At 42.9% G+C, this 18,239-nt stretch overlaps 2 protein-coding genes across 2 annotated transcripts in view; one reads left to right on the top strand and one right to left on the bottom strand.

Annotated features, from left to right (window-relative positions):
- Positions 1 to 1,724: 1,724 nt before the first annotated feature.
- On the top strand, positions 1,725 to 2,677 carry LOC103232427 (histone H2B type F-M). Its single transcript, XM_007992437.3, has 2 exons — positions 1,725 to 2,164; positions 2,581 to 2,677. Exons 1-2 carry the CDS (start codon positions 1,740 to 1,742, stop codon positions 2,615 to 2,617), a joined length of 462 nt encoding a protein of 153 aa, XP_007990628.3. The 5' UTR covers positions 1,725 to 1,739; the 3' UTR covers positions 2,618 to 2,677.
- Positions 2,678 to 8,347: 5,670 nt separating this feature from the next.
- LOC103232430 (histone H2B type W-T) overlaps positions 8,348 to 18,239 on the bottom strand; it is a 33,780-nt gene continuing 23,888 nt past the window's right edge. Inside the window, exon 7 of the transcript XR_012091923.1 lies at positions 8,348 to 9,170. The gene's annotated coding sequence lies outside the window, so the exon portion shown is untranslated. The remainder of the gene's footprint in view (positions 9,171 to 18,239) is intronic.

Raw genomic sequence — 18,239 nt, forward strand, 5'->3', positions numbered from 1 at the left:
TGGTATGGCTGCCTGGCTCTACGTCACAGTCCAACTCGACGTCTGATTGGATGAAGTGTCACCCAGGGAGCCTGTCAACGATCCTCCCTCCATTGAAGGTGATTGGATGATCCTGTTGCTTGGCATCATGTTAGCCAATCACAGAGGGCGTCTGCCGGCCTCAGCAGCCCCTGATACCTACCTCAGACAAAGGAACACAGAGGCTTGCTCTGTCGCCCAGGCTGGAGTGCAGTGGTGCGATCTCAGTTCATTGCAACCTCTGCCTCCTGGTTTCAAGCGATGCTCCCTCTTCAGCCACCCAAGTAGCTTGGACTAGAGGCGTGTGCCACCACACCTGGCTAAGTTTTGTGTGTGTGTGTGTATATATGTGTGTGTGTATATATATGTGTGTGTGTGTGTGTGTGTGTGTGTGTGTGTGTGTGTGTGTGTGTGTATAGTAAAACGTGGTTTCATCCCGTTTCCTCAGGCTGGTCTCGAACTCCTGGACTACAGCGATTCTCCTGCCTTGGCCTCCCAAGGTTAAGGGATTACAGGCATGAGCTATTGTGTCTGATCGAGAAAACTTATTCCAAGTAAATAAAACATGATGTTGATACCCATTGAAGGATGCACCCTAAAAAAAAAATCTGAGAATATTTATAAACGTGGTTACAAAACTCATACCTGAAATATTAATTAAATCATATTACACACACACACACACACACACACACACACAGTTTACTGCTATAAATAACAATTTAGAAGCATCAAACGGGACAAACATTAGTAATGGAACAAGCAGACCTCATAGAATCCTTTTTCAACATTACCTCTATTATACAATTCATTTAAATACATAACAAAAACCCACAGTGCAGAAACAGCTAAATCAACAATTCAATGAACAGCACCCTTTTCAAGCTTCCGAGAAACTGAAATAAGGACTCTAACTCATTCACATTTGTCTAATTCCACTATTTCCCAGTCTACAATCTTTTTTAATGCAAAGCTTAATGTTCTGTGAGTATGTATCGCTTACGATGGAAGCGTCCAATGAGAGGACCAAAACCCCACTCTGCACTGGCTCAGCTAATGAAGTGTCTTCAGCCCTGGGCCTGAGCCATTGGCTCAGAATGTGAGCAGGTGACCAGTCCTGAACCCATAAATGACCTCGAGGTGTAATCCCTTAACCTTGGGAGGCCAAGGCAGGAGAATCGCTGTAGTCCAGGAGTTCGAGACCAGCCTGAGGAAACGGGATGAAACCACGTTTTACTATATACACACACACACACACACACACACACACACACACACACACACATATATATACACACACACATATATACACACACACACACAAAACTTAGCCAGGTGTGGTGGCACACGCCTCTAGTCCAAGCTACTTGGGTGGCTGAAGAGGGAGCATCGCTTGAAACCAGGAGGCAGAGGTTGCAATGAACTGAGATCGCACCACTGCACTCCAGCCTGGGCGACAGAGCAAGCCTCTGTGTTCCTTTGTCTGAGGTAGGTATCAGGGGCTGCTGAGGCCGGCAGACGCCCTCTGTGATTGGCTAACATGATGCCAAGCAACAGGATCATCCAATCACCTTCAATGGAGGGAGGATCGTTGACAGGCTCCCTGGGTGACACTTCATCCAATCAGACGTCGAGTTGGACTGTGACGTAGAGCCAGGCAGCCATACCAAAGTGCCCCCCTTCCCTGGTCCACAACCGTCACTGTCTGGTCTTGCCATCTAATGGCCGCTGCCTCCGCCATGGCTGAGGCTTCCTCTAAGACGACCTCTGAGGAAGACCAGAGCATCCAAGAGCCCAAAGAGGCCAACTCCACGACCGTCCAGAAGAAGACGAGAGGGCTCCGAGGTTCCCGCAGGCGCCATGCCAACCGCCACAGGGACAGCTTCGGGGACAGCTTTGCCGCCTATTTCCCCCAGGTGCTGAAGCAGGTTCACCAGGGCCTCAGCCTTTCCCCGGAGTCCGTGAGTGTCATGGATTCTATGGTCCATGACATATTGGACCGCATCGCCACCGAGGCTGGTCGCCTGGCCCGCTACGCCAAGCGTGTGACCATCACCTCCCGGGACATCCAGGTGGCCGTGCGCCTACTGCTGCCGGGGAAGATGGGCAAGCTCGCTGAGGCCCAGGGCACGAATGCCGCCCTCAGGTACACCAAAAGCAAGTGCGCTGTCTCAGGAGCACCTGAGCACCCGGGAAACCCAAAGGCTCTCTTCAGAGCCTCTGCACGTGGCCCTAAAGACCAGTGGCTCGCCAAGGGAGGGGACCCCACCGGAGGTTGGGGTGGGTGGCACCCTGCCGGCGTGGGGGGCATGTGGCGTCCTGTGGTTTATCAAGCATTTTTCCCACTGTGCAGAACACTGTCAACTCCAATATATCTGTAGTGCAATATGCTCCAAGGAAAAGTAGGGGGTGTTTCCGTGATCGGGTTTCATTTCCTCGGTTTCCTAAATGGCCGTTTTTATTAGTTATCTTTCTCGGTTATTTTATGATGATATTATCAAGGTCCTGATGTTTACCTTTTTCACTCTCATTCTCCTACGACTGTATGGTGGAACTTTCCAGAACTTCATTATGTGCGATATGGCAACAGAGAAAGTGAATACGCTGACATAAGAAGAGAGGTAACCCTCCTAAACGTGTTCAGCACCTCCCTCATCATGAATCCATGTAAATAAGCAAACGAGGCCCAGTTACAGTGTATATGTAGCTAAATAAAATTTTCAAGAATCCATTCATTTTCCAGCTTCCCCGACTCTGAGATCACAATTGCAATTCATTCTCTGTTTGCTCTGACAATAATTTTTTCATTTCTTTTTGAACAGAAACCTTCCTTACTTCCAGGTATGTGTCAGTAGGATTACTGAGTGTCCACAGAACAGCTCATGCCTTAGTGTACAGCGGTGCAGCCAATGAGTGACCTGCAGTCTATGAGCAACAGTCATTGTCCCAATGTGGGGGGAGTGACCCAAGCTGAACCCACGGCAGCCTTCCTGTGATATTCAACCCGGTGTTTAAAGGAACGGCAGTGTGATTCTTTACCTGATGTTTCTGTTTGCAGTGTTTGTAATCATGGTCTTTTAGGGATATGAATCCAAAGCTTAGATTAATCTATGTTCCTTGTCCCTAACATCAAGTCATACAGAGCATTGGCAGCCATTAGTAGAAGTCGGATAATGCTTATTTCCTCAAGAGATTGGCATATTAATATTCTTGTTAATATTAATATAGGCTACCATTCGTTGTTCTCTCTTCCGGGTCCCAAGTCTTGGTATTTTTAGCATTTTTTTCTATAAGTGTATTGCTGAATTTCAGAGCAGGTGCTGACTTTCCCATTGCTTTCCTTTTCAATTGATTTCCAGTCCCTAAGGATGTGGACAAGAGAACATACTCTGGGATTGTAACTCACAGGAATTTATTATGTTGTGCCTTGAAGCTCAATCTATGGCCATTTTTGTTAAATGTTTCCTGTGAACTTTGAAACATCTCATAAACACCCCTTCTCCTTCATATGTCAAAACCAGTAAAGGATGGCACTCTCAGTCAAACCATGAAACAAAAGCTGGATAAATGCCAAAAATCAAAATTTTCTTGAGCCCATCCGAAGTGGGAAAGAACCACCCCAGAGGGCCCAACACATAGCCACATAGATTATTCCACCATTTAAAGAGGAATCCTTGGTCAAGAGGGAAATGGGTTCAGGGCAGGATAGTAGCCAGATCTTCCCTGAGTACTGCAGATGGGAAAGGGGGAAGGTCACCTCCAGAGCCCCGCTTGGGATCCACAGAGAAAGGATGTAGAACCAAGAAGTCCCCTCATTGGGATTTGTTACTTTCTGTTTTTCCAGATTGTTAGAAAAATGTTATGAAAACAGTTGAAGAGAAACGTTATGAAAATAGTTGAAGCTGTGCTTACTGCACAAGGAGACCAACAAAAACCCCACAAAATCAGCTGCAAGTAAATCCCTCTGGATGGTGCCGCCAAATGTTCCTACAAGTCCAGAACAACACTTGCCAAACCAAAGAGTCTTGGCAGAACCCTGTTTCTTTGCAGAGATAGAGCTGTGTAGCTGGTCCAAAACACCACATCTCACTCAGTGACTTATTTCTCATTATGCTAATTGTTTTGCTGTAAAGTGCCAATGTTTCTGTGAATTAAGACCTACAAATAAATTTCTGAAGTTACCCTTGCACATGTGTGTAATTAGACAAGTCCTTTTGAGAAACCAAATCCACTGGGATATTTTACCCTGGAATATGTGTTTTCCCTTTGTAAATTCAGAAATCAAAGAGGGCCATTAGTAAAACAGGGTCAACAATGAAATCTGACTTGCTTGTGGGGAGTGAAGAGTGAGGGGGCAAGGGGACTGACACTGGTGAATTATAGGAAGAAAGAGGAAAGGGGTGGATTGATGTGAAGATTGGAAGTGGAAGCTCACACATTTGATACAGCATTTCTGTGGGTGACTGAGTGGAAGGGGAACCTAGTGAGCAGTCGTGCTGTCATGCTGTGACTTAAGGAAACACAAACTACGGGAAAGAGCTTAACTGCCCAAACAACAAATAAGAAGTATCAATGTAGGGAAAATAGCATGAATGGGATAAAGATAGTACAGTCGAGCATTTGATCAGCCTTCCCTGTAAGCTGGAGTTCATTTGAAAATATAAGCAAGGACCCAAACCCGGCACAGAGAAAACTACTCCTCAAAAAGTTTAAGGAACAATGCCTATTCTAGGTTCCCTCGTAATGAAATCTCACTTGTTTAGATTTATCTGATTCTGCTCTTCTTCAGGCTAGAATCTTTTGTTTAAGAAAATCTTCATGACTGGCCTCTATGCATCATGGGGATGATGGAATGCTGTCCAGTGGAGCAGCACAAGCTCCACTCGGATCCGTGTCAGCCAGGGAGGCACCGGCAGCCGAGGAGCCACAGCCCAATGTGTGATCAGGTTTCCTGGTCTGAACTAGGAAGAGTTAGTTGTCCAGGGATGTTCAATGGGAGTTGAAGGGGAAACTTGTGATTAGATGGGTGTACTTCTTTGGTTCTTCCATGGGTTGTATGCTTTTAATGCTGTTGATGGAGGTGTATTCTGTTACTTTTCTAGGGCCGCTGAAAAATATTCCAGAGACTGGCTGACATAAACACTACATATTTTTTATCTCACAGTTCGGGATACCAATTGTCACCTTTTTGTAAGGAGACCAATCCTGTTGCGTAGAGTCAACCCTTATAACTTCACTGTAACCAGATGACCTGTGTAGAGACTCTCTCCAAATAAGGTCACATTCTTTTTTTTTTTTTTTTGTTACCATTTTGTTACAAAATTTATTACAATTTGATTACAAATTTATTACAAAATTTATGGTTCCATATGAAGAAGAGTGAATTGTTTTTTTTGTTTTTTTTTTCTTTTCTTTTCTTTTTTATTATTATTATACTTTAAGTTCCAGGGTACATGTGCATAACGTGCAGGTTTGTTACATATGTATACTTGTGCCATGTTGGTGTGCTGCACCCATCAACTCGTCAGCACCCATCAACTCGTCATTTACGTCAGGTATAACTCCCAATGCAATAAATAAGGTCACATTCTAAAACACTGGGGGCCAGGAGTTCTGCCTGTGAATTTTAGGGAGACACAACTCCATCCATACTAGTATATCATCTGCATCCACTCAGCAGCACAAATTAACGTCCTCACATAGAAAATACATTTATTTCATCACGATATCCCCAAAGACTTAACTCAGTCCAACGTCAATTCTCCAATATCTCACTTGATAAACTTCTATATCTGGAATGGGTGAGTCTCCAGGTATGACTCATGCTGAGACGGGAAGTTTCTCCACCACTGCACCTCTGAAGCTAGAGAAGGTATCTGCTTCTGAAAGACAGTTGTGGGACAGGTACCGGATAGGGCTTATCATACCAAAAGTAAGAAATCTGAAAAACTACCGAAGTTTATGGACCCTAAGCACTGTGGAAACCTAGTGGGAGCAAATTCCGTTACATTCTAAGGATGGAAGAGATTCTGCTTGGGCTCAATGCTCTGTCCTTGAGGCCCAATGGGGTAACAGCTTCACACCCTAAGCGCTGGGCAGCGGGGTGGGGGCTCTCCCTCCAGCCTGGGCTGCTTCAGCCCATCCCTCTGAAACCGAGGAGGTGGGACAAATGCCTGGAACTCAGGAGGTGACCTCCGTTTCTGGGACCAAGAGAGAGATGTCCCAGTCCCCTAGTAACGTGTCCCTGGTTCGTGGGGGAAGTGAAGGCCACGCCAACCTCTGATCCAACTTTGGAGTCCTACTTCCCCGTCTCGAAAATGAAGAAATGGTCACAGCTGGGTACCTCAGTCAGTCCCTTTCTTGCAGGTACAATCCAGGAACTCCAACAGCCTCCTTTCATTTCATCCCATTTTTGTCCCCATTCAGTCCAGTCTGGCAACATTTTTCTGGTATAAAATTCTCAAAAAATCGTTGGCTTCCCATGGAATACACATGAGACCAGGCTATCAGACAAGAAGTTGTCTACAGATCTTCCTTGAATATCCGTATCTCCCATATCTCAATTCCTAACTTCTGTGGAGATGGTTGATTGGATCCGTGAGACACATGCCTCTCCTTTTAGGCTAATGATTTTCCAGGCACACCCTCGCACCTGTTTCCAGGGCCAGTTATCTGCATACTTCGAGTACCTTCTGAATCATCCAATGCTGGCTCCCTTTTCCTCCGTGCTTCCTTGGCTAATTTCTCCCTCTTCTCTCCCATTTATTATACGCATCTAACAGTAACCAGTTCAAATCCTAAACACTTCACTCAGGTGGCAGTGTATTGGCCAAGACTCCCCCTGGTCCTCCTAAGTTTCGCTGAAAACTCAAGTCACAAAAGGCAGATCCATAGGACATAAGGCATACCAGCTCATTCGAGTGCATCCCCAGGAGCCTTTAGTGTTAATAGCCGAAGATACATGGGAAATGATCTATTTTTATGCCTGGACTCAAAGGAGTACGGACAGTTGTGTAGAAATACGATGGGACAAAAAGGCTATGATCTCATGCTAATAGATGGAGTGGGGGAAACCTGGCAAGGCCGGTCCTTCTAGACTCTGCTTGGCCTATCTGAGCACACAGTCCTTCCTCCCAGATACGGGGCAGGATTCTCTCTGGAATGGGAGTCTTGTGACTTCCATTCAAACAAGATAGGTTAGATCATTTCTTCATGAACAGTTTTTACATGAAAATGTGAAAACATTACAAAATTAGAAAAAAGAGCTTCTGGTTTCTCAGGCCCATCTTCGGGAAGAGAGATTCTGGTCTCTCTGTTTAGCCCCCGCAGCTGAATGGGACTGAGAGACAGGAGGACCAAGAACGTCAGAGAAAATCTTTTTCACCTGAAACTACTTCTGAACCCCTCATTTTGGAGTATAGTGCCCTGAGCTCCAACACTAGAAATCAGCTACATGTGCAAGTTCATCACTTACAATTTCTACTTTCCTCAAAGACACTCAGAACATAATACAGCCCAAACCTTTGCCACTGTAAAACTAGGATCGCCTTTTCTCATGCTTCCAATAACCTCTTCCTAGTCTCTGTCTGAAAACACACCACAAGCACCTTTAACACACATTTTGGCGATCATGATATACGTATTCTCTAAGTCAGAGATCCTTTCTCTACAACAAAGAATTCTTTCTTAGCCCTCGTTTCGGTTGCATTTGGTGTTCATATTTCCCCCTGCCGGTTCCTAAAGGCACTCTAGGCTTCTTGTGTCATGCACGTCAAAACGCTTCCAGCCTGTATGCATTACCTAGTTCCGAGGCCTCTTCCAATCTTTCGGATGTTCTTTATCACATCATGCCACCGCTTGGCAACAGAATCTCTAGTAGTTTGCTAGGCCTATTCTGACAAAGTAACAAAAACCTGGCAGCATAAACAGCAGAAATTTATTGTACACGTTTTGGCAGGCTGGAAGTCCAAATCAAAGCACCAGTTGGGTTGGTTCCTTCTGAGTAGTAAGAGGGAAGGAACTCTTCCAGGAATCTTTCCTTGGCTTGTAAATGGCCCACTTCTCCCCATGCCACTTCACATTTTCTTCCCTGGACACATGTCTCTGTGCCTGAATTTCCCCTTTTGGTATGCACAATGCATTCAAGTCATTTTGGTTAGAGCACACCCTAATGAATGTAATTGAACTTGAGTACCCCAGTAAAGGACCTACCTTCAAGTAGGAGAGAGATGAGGGGTCAGGAGTCTAATAGATGTATTGGGGACTGAGGGATTTTAGGTTGCACACTCCTCATGGAATTCTTATGACTGATGACCTGTCACTGTCCCCCATCACCCCGATATGGGACCGTCTAGTTGCAGGAAAACAGGCTCAGGGCTCCCACTGATTCTCAGTTATGGTGAGTTGTAAAATTACTTCATTACACATTACAATATAATAATAACAGGCATAAAATGCACAATAAGTGCAATGCACTTGGGTCATCCCAAAACCATCCCCCCAATGCCGTTCTGTGGAAAAATTGTCTTTCCTGAAACCGGTCACTGGCGCCAGAAAGGTTGGGGACCGCTGGTCTAGCTAGCACGTGCCGGCAAACTGCAATGCCACGAGTCATTTGTTATCTTAGCCTATGTCTGGGAACAGGGGCAATATTTGAAATTACTTCTCCTCTGAAGAGGGTATGGCATCCAGTCACTATTGAACTTCAGTACACTATTGAGAATTCTGATTGTCAATGGCCAACAGATTGAGTTAACCTTCTGTGTTATATTAAAAGGAATTTTGAGATTTCTCATCCTAACCGATTGACAAAAAAAGGTTAAATATATAAAAAGACACATCATGGTGTGGCAGGTCGCCTTAAAACTTGGCTTGACAAAAGTGAAGAGCAAAAAGTCTGACCAAAACAAAGATAACCTCCTGTGTCTGCTCAAACTGCCCCATGTGGGAATAACAACAAAGGCCACTCACTCCACCTTGCGCCCTTCGAGTTCAAATTCTGCACTTCTGCCTCGACGCCGTGGGTTGTTGCATTGCTGGTCAGGAAACCAGACCCTCTTCGTTGGATATTGGTGTGACGTTTGAGGAGTATCGATTTCTTATTGACCCTTTTCCCTTTCTTGGATTTCTTTTGACTTCCTGTCTTCCTTCACCTGCAATGGGGGCACATGAGACCCTTTGGCTTTCATGTGGAGATAGCTGAGAATCTAAGACCCTAGAAAATTTGGTGGGAGAAATATGTCGGATGTATCCTCTTAAAGGCTAGCAAAACTTTCTTTTCTCTTTGAGCTGTCTCCGGGGTTTGGGGCAATTCTGGTCCTGGTGAAATCTACTTTCCACCTCTTTGGAGACACCTCATGCATCCTTGGTTGTGTCATAATCTTGGTGAAACTTAACTGAAAAGGTACTTTTACTTTACAGAAAACAAAACAAACAAGAAAAGGTCAAAACCCAGACATATCAGCTGCTTGTCTTTTTCTTCTGCTTGTGAGCCATAGTGGCGTCGGCCGCTTTGGGCTCCTTGGCGCTCAGGCCTTTGTCGGAGGTCGTCTCAGAGGAAGGCTCAGCCATCTCGGAGGCAACTGCCAGTGGATTGAGGAAAAGACAATGACGGTTGACCACCAGCGGGAGGGTCTATTGTAGTCACCGCATGGCTGACATCACGGGCCACCAACTCCACATCTGACGGAATGAATTGCCATGCAGGGAGCCTATCAGCAAACCTCCTAGGCTCGGAGGCGATTTGATGGTCCCGTTGCTTGGGAATCACACTGGGTGTCTGTTGACCTGCTCCTGGACACTAACCTGCCGCAGAGCAAATGCCCAACACACTTTTTATATATTTTTTTATTTTTTTATGGTAGGGTCTCACTTTGTCGCACGGCCGGGGCGCAGTGGCGCCATCTAGGCTCACTGCAGCCTCGACCTCCTGGGTTCAAGCGATTTTCCTACCTCAGCCCCACAATAAGCTGGGACTGCAGGCATGTGTTACTGCCCCTGGCTATTTTTGTGTGTGTGTACTCTTGTATTTTTGGTAGAGTCGGGTTTCTCCATGGTGCCCAGGCTGATCTCGAACTCCAGGACTCAAGTGATCCACCTGCCTCAGACTCCATCCCACTTCTTGAGATGCTGCTGGGTGGCACACACAAAGCATGTGTGTAAGAAGAGGTCCTTTACTCTCTGGGTCAAAGTGGTAGGCTCTCGAGTGGTTTTCCATTGGACCTATTGCTAGCAGGGTGACCTCTCCCATTTGGTGGATCCTCCTTCTCCATGCTGCAGTGATTGCCCTTAAGTGGCATGAAGTTTCTAACCATTATAGACGCTCTTTCTCCCTTCTGGGGCTCTGGCCATACATAAACAGACACACAGAACGACAGTAAGGAGAATATGGGGAATCAGTACTTGTTAATAGGCACTTGACTAGAACCTGGTCTCAGTAGCTGAACCTCCAGATTTGGGGCCCACGAGTGTTCCGAATTCCCTCATCAACCTCCTCTTTCAGGGCTCCCCTAAAATCCGACACTCCAGTGACAATCCATCCATCTCTAGGGAGCCTACGACAGCACACATCTCAGCGTCCTAGAGAGGACAGGTTTCAGGTCACCGGAGGAATTTAGGGAGTGAGAACTGCAGGAGCGACCTTATCCCACGCTGTTTCAACAAGCCCTGTGGGCCAATGGCCATGGCCCAGGAGCCGCAGGGTCTTCATGGACTGAGCCAGTGGAGAGTGGGTCTTGGACTCCTCTGATTGGACTTTTCCATCATCCCAACGATGTGGTAGTTTTAAGTCATGAAGACGGGCATTTCTAGAGAGAAGAGACTACAACCTGGTAAAGAACAGACAGGATCAGAAATATTAGAACTAGTTACAGTAACAACTTCAGTTTCTAGGGAGCTTGGAGAGGTATTGGCTCTTGAACTGTGTGATGTACTTATGTCATCAAAAACAAATACATTCTAAGGATGGGTGACTGCTAAGATACTTATTTATTTTTTATATATTATATATATTTGCATGTTTTATATATTTTTGCATTTTTTATATATATATATATTTATATTTATATTCTGTATGTGTGTGTGTGTGTGTGTGTTTTTGTAACGTACAATCTCACTTTGTCACCCGGGCTGCGGTGCAATGACGCCATCTCGCCTCACTGTAGCCTGGACATCCTGGGTTCAAGCGATTCTCCTACCTCAGCCCCATAAGAAGCTGAGACTGCAGGCATGTGTCACTGTGCCAGGCTAATTTTTGTGTGTCTGTGTGTGTATTTTTGTATTTTTGGTAGAGACGGGTTTCTCCATGTTGCCCTGGCTGATCTTGAACTCCTGAACTCAATGGATTCATCCACCTTGGACTCCTAAACTGGTAGGATTACAGGCACTGCGCCGGGCCCTAGATATTTAAATGACTTCCGTAATATGGGTCCTTTTGTGAAAAACAACCTGGTGGGTTACATTTGTCGTATTAATACATCTGTTCTCCAGGTTGACAGTTATACTTTGCCACAGAAGCAGTAAAGCCATTTCCTTTTAGGTTGTCTTTTCCATAAACCTCACCAGCAGATCATGAAGGCTCCCTAGGTGTCCATTTTCCTCCTGCAACCACTGAAGTGAACAATCAGATGTCCTCAACTCCCCTTGGATCTTCCACATTGAACCTCATTTCCCTCATCTCCTTCCTAAATTTCATTAGCGTCAGTCAGCTTTGAGCTTCCAGGCTTCACGTCAACAGCCCGCTTCTGATGCATTTTTTAATGTTGTATAGACAAACACTGGCATTTTGAAGCAACAGAAATGAACATGATAGAAATTAAGTGATTTGTGGAGAAATTATGGTTTTTTTCCTCTGATGTGCAGAGTTCTGTTTTGTAAAGTGTGCACATGTCTGCAGAGATCCTTTGCTTTCCAATAGTTTAAGACAAATTCAAGGCACCACACAGAGGGATTGACTTGCAGTTGAATTGTGGTAGTTTCTCCTGGTCTGCTTAGGAAAAGAATTGTTTTTCCAAGTTGTTTCATGATACTTGTTTAATTTCCCAGAATAAAAATAAGTAATGAATATTCTGAAGTGGGTCATCATCCTAAATCTTCACCCTCATGATCCCAAGGAGAGTCCTGAAGGTATCATGTCCCAGCAGAATTCTTGTGATTTAGGCCTTAAAAATACAGACACTTATTCCCAGTCCTCGATCAAGCATTGTGCCCTTCATGCCTGGGCTACTCAGGGATGCTTCCCCTAGTATCCTCTCTTACCCCCATTCATTTATTTGACATCACAGGAGTCTACCAAAGTCAAAGAACCTTTGTGTTTTGTCTCTCCTGAAGGGTCCTAAGCTCCTTCTGACGGGCTACAGAAAGGCGTTCATTTTTGGAGATTATTCAACGTTGATCGCGTGGTTTTGCTGACAGTGAGGTCCCTTACGGGTTTGTACATGCTACTGAATGGTGGAGTTTACAAGTTATTATAAAAGTGCAAATGAAACACTTGACAAAAGTAGCCAAATCTAAGACTTTAAAGCAAATAGTCATACATTTCTGAGGATTGAAATCACAGAGTATCTTCTCTCCCTTTTGAGCTGGAAAAGGCCAAATACACACACACACACACACACACACACACACACGCACACACACATATACATATATATGAATATGTATGATATATATATGCATATATACGATATGTATAATGAAATTACTGAACATTCAAGTAGACTTTAAAAAACATGGGTAGGGCTCACCTTATTTCTTTCCATCAGTCATCAGTGTTCTCCTGACATACTGGAAGAGGCTGGAGATACTCACATCTACAACTCAGGATTCCTATGTCCTATGGGTTCAGTTGTGTGTCCCGATGCCCCTGCCCCTGCCCCACCAAATACATGAAATGGACTCCTAACCTCTCATCTCTATTCCACTTAAAGATGCTTTCTTTACTGGGGTACTCAAGTTAAATTACATTCATTAGGGGATATCACCACTGATTTCACATAAATACAAACTACATCAGAAAATACTATAAACACTGCTATAAACGTAAACTGGAAAATCTAGAAGAAATGGATAAATTCCTGGACACATACACCCTCCCAAGTCTAAACCAAGAAGAACTCGAATCCCTGAGTGAACCAATATCAAGTTCTGAAACTGAGGCAGTAAATAATAGCCTACCAACTTAAAAAAGACCAGGATCAGGCAGATTCACAGCCAAATTCTACCAGAGGTACAAAGAGGAGCTTGTACCATTCCTTCCGAAACTATTCCAAACAACAGAAAAAGAGGGACTCCTCCCTAATTCATTTTTTGAGGCCAGTATCATCCTGATACCAAAACCTGGCAGAGACACAACAACAACAAAAGTAGAAAATTTCGGACCAATATCCCTGATGAACATTGATGCCAAAATCCTCAATAAAATACTGACAAACCAAATCCAGCAGCATATCAGAAAGCTTATTTACCACAATGAAGTCAGATTCATACCTGGGATGCAAGGCTGGTTTAACATACGCAAATCGATAAAAGTAATTCATCACATAAACAGAATCAATGACAAAAACACATGATTGGGCAAAAGATATGAACAGACACTTCTCAAAAGAAGACATTCATACAGCCAACAGACACATGAAAAAATGCTCATCATCACTCGCCATCAGAGAAATGCAAATCAAAACCACAATGAGATACCATCTCACACCAGTTAGAATGGCAATCATTAAAAAAATCAGGAAACAACAGGTGCTGGAGAGGATGTGGAGAAATAGGAACACTTTTACACTGTTGATGGGACTGTAAACTAGTTCAACCATTATGGAAAACAGTGTGGTGATTCCTCAAGGATCTAGAACTAGAAATACCATTTGACCCAGCCATCCCATTACTGGGGATATACCCAAAGGATTATAAGTCATGCTGCTATAAAGACACATGCACACGTATGTTTATTGCGGCACTATTCACAATAGCAAAGACTTGGAATCAACCCAAATGTCCATCAGTGACAGACTGAATTAAGAAAATGTGGCACATATACACCATGGAATACTATGCAGCCATAAAAGAGGATGAGTTTGTGTCCTTTGTAGGGACATGGGTGCAGCTGGAAACCATCATTCTCAGCAAACTATCACAAGAACAGAAAACCAAATACCGCATGTTCTCACTCATAGGTGGGAATTGAACAATGAGATCACTTGGACACAAGAAGGGGAACATCACACACGGGGTCCTATTGTGGGGAGGGGCGAGGGATAGCATTAGGAGATATACCTAATGTAAATGATGAGTTAATGGGTGCAGCACACCAACATGGCACATGTATACATATGTAACAAACCTGCACGTGTTGCACATGTAGCCTAGAACTTAAAGTATTAATAATAATTTTAAAAACACATGACTATCTCAATAGATTCAGAAAAGGCCTTTGACAAAATTCAACATCCCATCATACTAAAAACTCTCAGTAAACTAGGTATTGATGGAACCTATCTCAATATAATAAGAGCTAGTTATGTCAATATTATACCAATGGGACAGAAACTGGAAGCATTCCCTTTGAAAACTGGCACAATGCAAGGATGCCCTCGTCACCACTCCTATTGAACATAGTAATGGAAGTTCTGGCCAGGGCAATCAAGCAAGAGAAGGAAATAAAGGGTATTCAATTAGGAAGAGAGGAAGTCAAATTGTCTCTGTGTACAGATGACGTGATGGTATATTTAGAAAACCCCGTCATCTCAGCCCAAAATCTTCTTAATCTAATAAGCAACCTCAGCAAAGTCTCAGGATACAAAATCAATGTGCAAAATCATAAGCATTCTTACACACCAATAACGGACAAACAGAGAGCCAAATCATGAGTGAACTCCCATTCACAATTGCAACTAAGAGAATAAAATACCTAAGAATGCAACTTACAAGGGATGTGAAGGACCTCTTCAAGGAGAACTACTAACTACTGCTCAAGGAAATAAGAAAGGACACAAACAAATGGAAAAACACTCCATGCTCATGGATAGGAAGAATCAATATCACGAAAATGGCCATATACTGCCCAAAGTAATTTATAGATTCAATGCTGTCCACATCAAGCTACCATTGACTTGCTTCACAGAATTGGAAAAAACTACTTTAATGTTCATATGGAACCAAAAAAGAGCCTGCATAGCCAAGACAATTCTAAGCAAAAAGAAGAAAGCTGGAGGCATCATGCTATCTGACTTTAAACTATACTAAAGGCTATGGTAACCAAAACAGCACGGTACTGGTGCCAAAACAGATACATAGACCAATGAAACAGAACAGAGGCCTCAGAAATAACACCACACATCTACAACCATCCAATCTTTGACAAACTTGACACAAACAAGTGATGGGAAAAAGATTCCCTATTTAACAAATGGTGTTGGGAAAACTGGCTAGTCATATGCAGAACACTGAAACTGGACCCTTTACTTACACCTTATACAAAAAGAGCTTCTGCACAGCAAAAGAAACTACCATCAGAGTTAACAAGAAACCTACAGAATGGCAGAAAATGTTTGCAATCTTTCCATCTGACAAAGAGCTAATATCCAGAATCTACAAAGACCTTAAACAAATTTACAAGAAAAAAAAAAAAACAACCCCATCAAAAAGTGGGCACAGGATATGAACAGACACTTCTCAAAAGAAGGCATTTATGCAGCCAACAAACATGAAAAAATGCTCATCATCACTTGTCATGAGAGAAATGCACATCAAATCCACAATGAGATACCATCTCATGCCAGTTAGAATGGAGATCAGTAAAATGTCAGGAAACCACAGATGCTGGAGAGGACGTGGAGAAATAGGAATGCTTTTACACTGTTGGTGGGAGTGTAAATTAGTTCAACCATTGTGGAAGACACTGTGACAATTTTTCAATGATCTAGAACTAGAAATACCATTTGATGCAACAATCTCATTACTGGGTATATACCCAAAGAATTATGTATCATTCTACCATAAAGACACATGCACATGTACATTTATAGCGGCACTATTCACAATAGCAAAGACTTGGAACCAACCCAAATGTCCACCAATGATAGACTAGATAAAGAAAATGTGGCACATATACACCATGGAATACTATGCAGCCATAAAAAGGATGTGTTCATTTCCTTTGTAGGGACATGGACGAAGCTGGAAACCATCATTCTCCACAAACTAACACAGTAAGAGAAAAACCAAACACTGCGTGTTCTCACTCATAAGTGGGAATTGAGCAATGAAAGCACATGGACACAGGGAGCAATGAAAGCACATGGACACAACCTGTTAGGGGTTGGGGGGCTAGGGGAGGGACAGCATTAGGAGAAATATCTAATGTAGGTGACGGGTTGAGGGGTGCAGCAAACCACCATGGCACATGTATACCTATGTAACAAAACTGCAAGTTCTGCACAACTACCCCAGAACTTGAAGTGTGAAAAATAAAAGATACACACAATCACACACATACACACACACACACACACACACAGAGAGAGAGAGAGAGAGAGAGACAGAGACAGAGACAGAGACAGAGAGTTTTAAAGCCTCTGTTCTCTGTAAAAAATTCTCGGCCAATTAAATTCCTCTCTTCCAGCACCCTGTTAAGGATATGTGCTCCCTTTGTCTATTTCTCCATTTACTTCTGTCTGTCCCTCCTTTCTCTTGACAACCCCGATGCCATGTGAGAGGACCAAAAACCTTTTTTTTTCCTTTGCAACAGCCTGGGATCCCATAAGGAAAACAGATAAGGCTCCACACACTCCTTTTGGGGGATAAAACTTCGGTGTTTCCTCACTGAACTCCAAAAGCAGCAAGTGGACAGATTCCTTTCAAGTCTAAAGCTCTACCCTCTTTCAGATGATACCCTTGACCTCTTTGGCTTTTAGATACACACATGTGTGCAGGTCAATTTTATATATTATGCCTACATATATGTATATGTCTATGCATATGTCTATATATTGGCTACCCATGGTACCAAGTGAACTTAAACATTAATGAGTACTCATAAATTAAATAACCAGGTCAAATACTTTTCAAGTTCAGGAGACCTCAATAAACTATGGTAAATTCAAATACTTGAAAAGTATTGTTAAATCAAATGAAAAATGTCTGTGAAACTTAAATTAGACAGTTTGAGTCTACTGGTCAGATACTGTCTCTATCAGATGGTTTAAGGTCATTAAACAGTTACTTCTGTAATACTTTTCATACCCGCTTGTCTGGGAACTTATGTCTTTAAATTTAAACCTTTAGAGGTTCATGGGGAGGCCTGATTCCAGGCATTGCCCTTTGTCCTGGGCTCTACATCTGATACATATGTAAAATTACTTACCTGCTGGGTTATTCAATAATAATCAGGGCTACTGAGAGTTAACATTATAGTAAACATGTACAACTAAAACTTCTGGATACAAGAGAAATGATATGTACAAGGCATATTTAAAAAGCAGCATGAGTTTCTGTAATTTACAAAAGGTCATGAAAAGAAATGGGAATGTAGGTTTTGTGAAGAAATGTACCATTGCCTAGTTTAAAAGCTATTAAGAACTGTTTTAAATTTTAAAATAAAATGAAATAACTAAGAAAAAGTGAAAAAAGAGAATAAAAACTTATAAAGCTTTATTAAAAATCTTACCTTGTGGTCAAACGAACTAAAATTGAATGTATTTATTTGAAAGATTTTAGGAAAATTAACTTTGGTGTTAAGAATACACCAATGTCAAGGTTAAATTTGGGAATAGGTAGTAAAAGACTTTTATTTACCTTTGGCATAAACACATAAATACAGAGGAGGGAGGGAGAGAGAGAGACGGATTCAGTTGACCTCGTGCCATCCTTATCAGTTCTCATGGTTGTTTGGGAAACCAAGCCTCATCTCCATCAAAGAGTAAAGGTTTTTGTTTTTTAAAATCTTTAATTCATCACTTTGCATAAATAAATGACCGTTATTTTACAGTGTCCTGGGTTCCTGTTGTGAGCAAGAATTTGAAACCTTGGAAATTAGAAAAACTTCCCAAATCCATTCAAATTTGGACTTTGCTCTTTTGACCTCATACCAGCTTTTTGCATATTATGGGCCCTGGAAGTCTGAGAGAGACATATTAGGTTTATTTGGTCTGTTAACATCATACAGGTAACATTGAAAAATTGTGCTTAAACTTCTTTGCGTTATACCTGTTTAAGAGTGTTAT

Source organism: Chlorocebus sabaeus, chromosome X (assembly GCF_047675955.1).
Source record: "Chlorocebus sabaeus isolate Y175 chromosome X, mChlSab1.0.hap1, whole genome shotgun sequence".
Classification (NCBI taxonomy): Eukaryota; Metazoa; Chordata; class Mammalia; order Primates; family Cercopithecidae; genus Chlorocebus; species Chlorocebus sabaeus.

Coding starts and splice junctions, on each gene's coding strand:
- LOC103232427 (XM_007992437.3), top strand. CDS start 1,740: ATGGCCGCTGCCTCCGCCATGGCTGAGGCTTCCTCTAAGACGACCTCT. Junction 2,165..2,580: donor GGCACGAATGCCGCCCTCAG/GTACACCAAAAG, acceptor GGAACTTTCCAG/AACTTCATTATGTGCGATAT.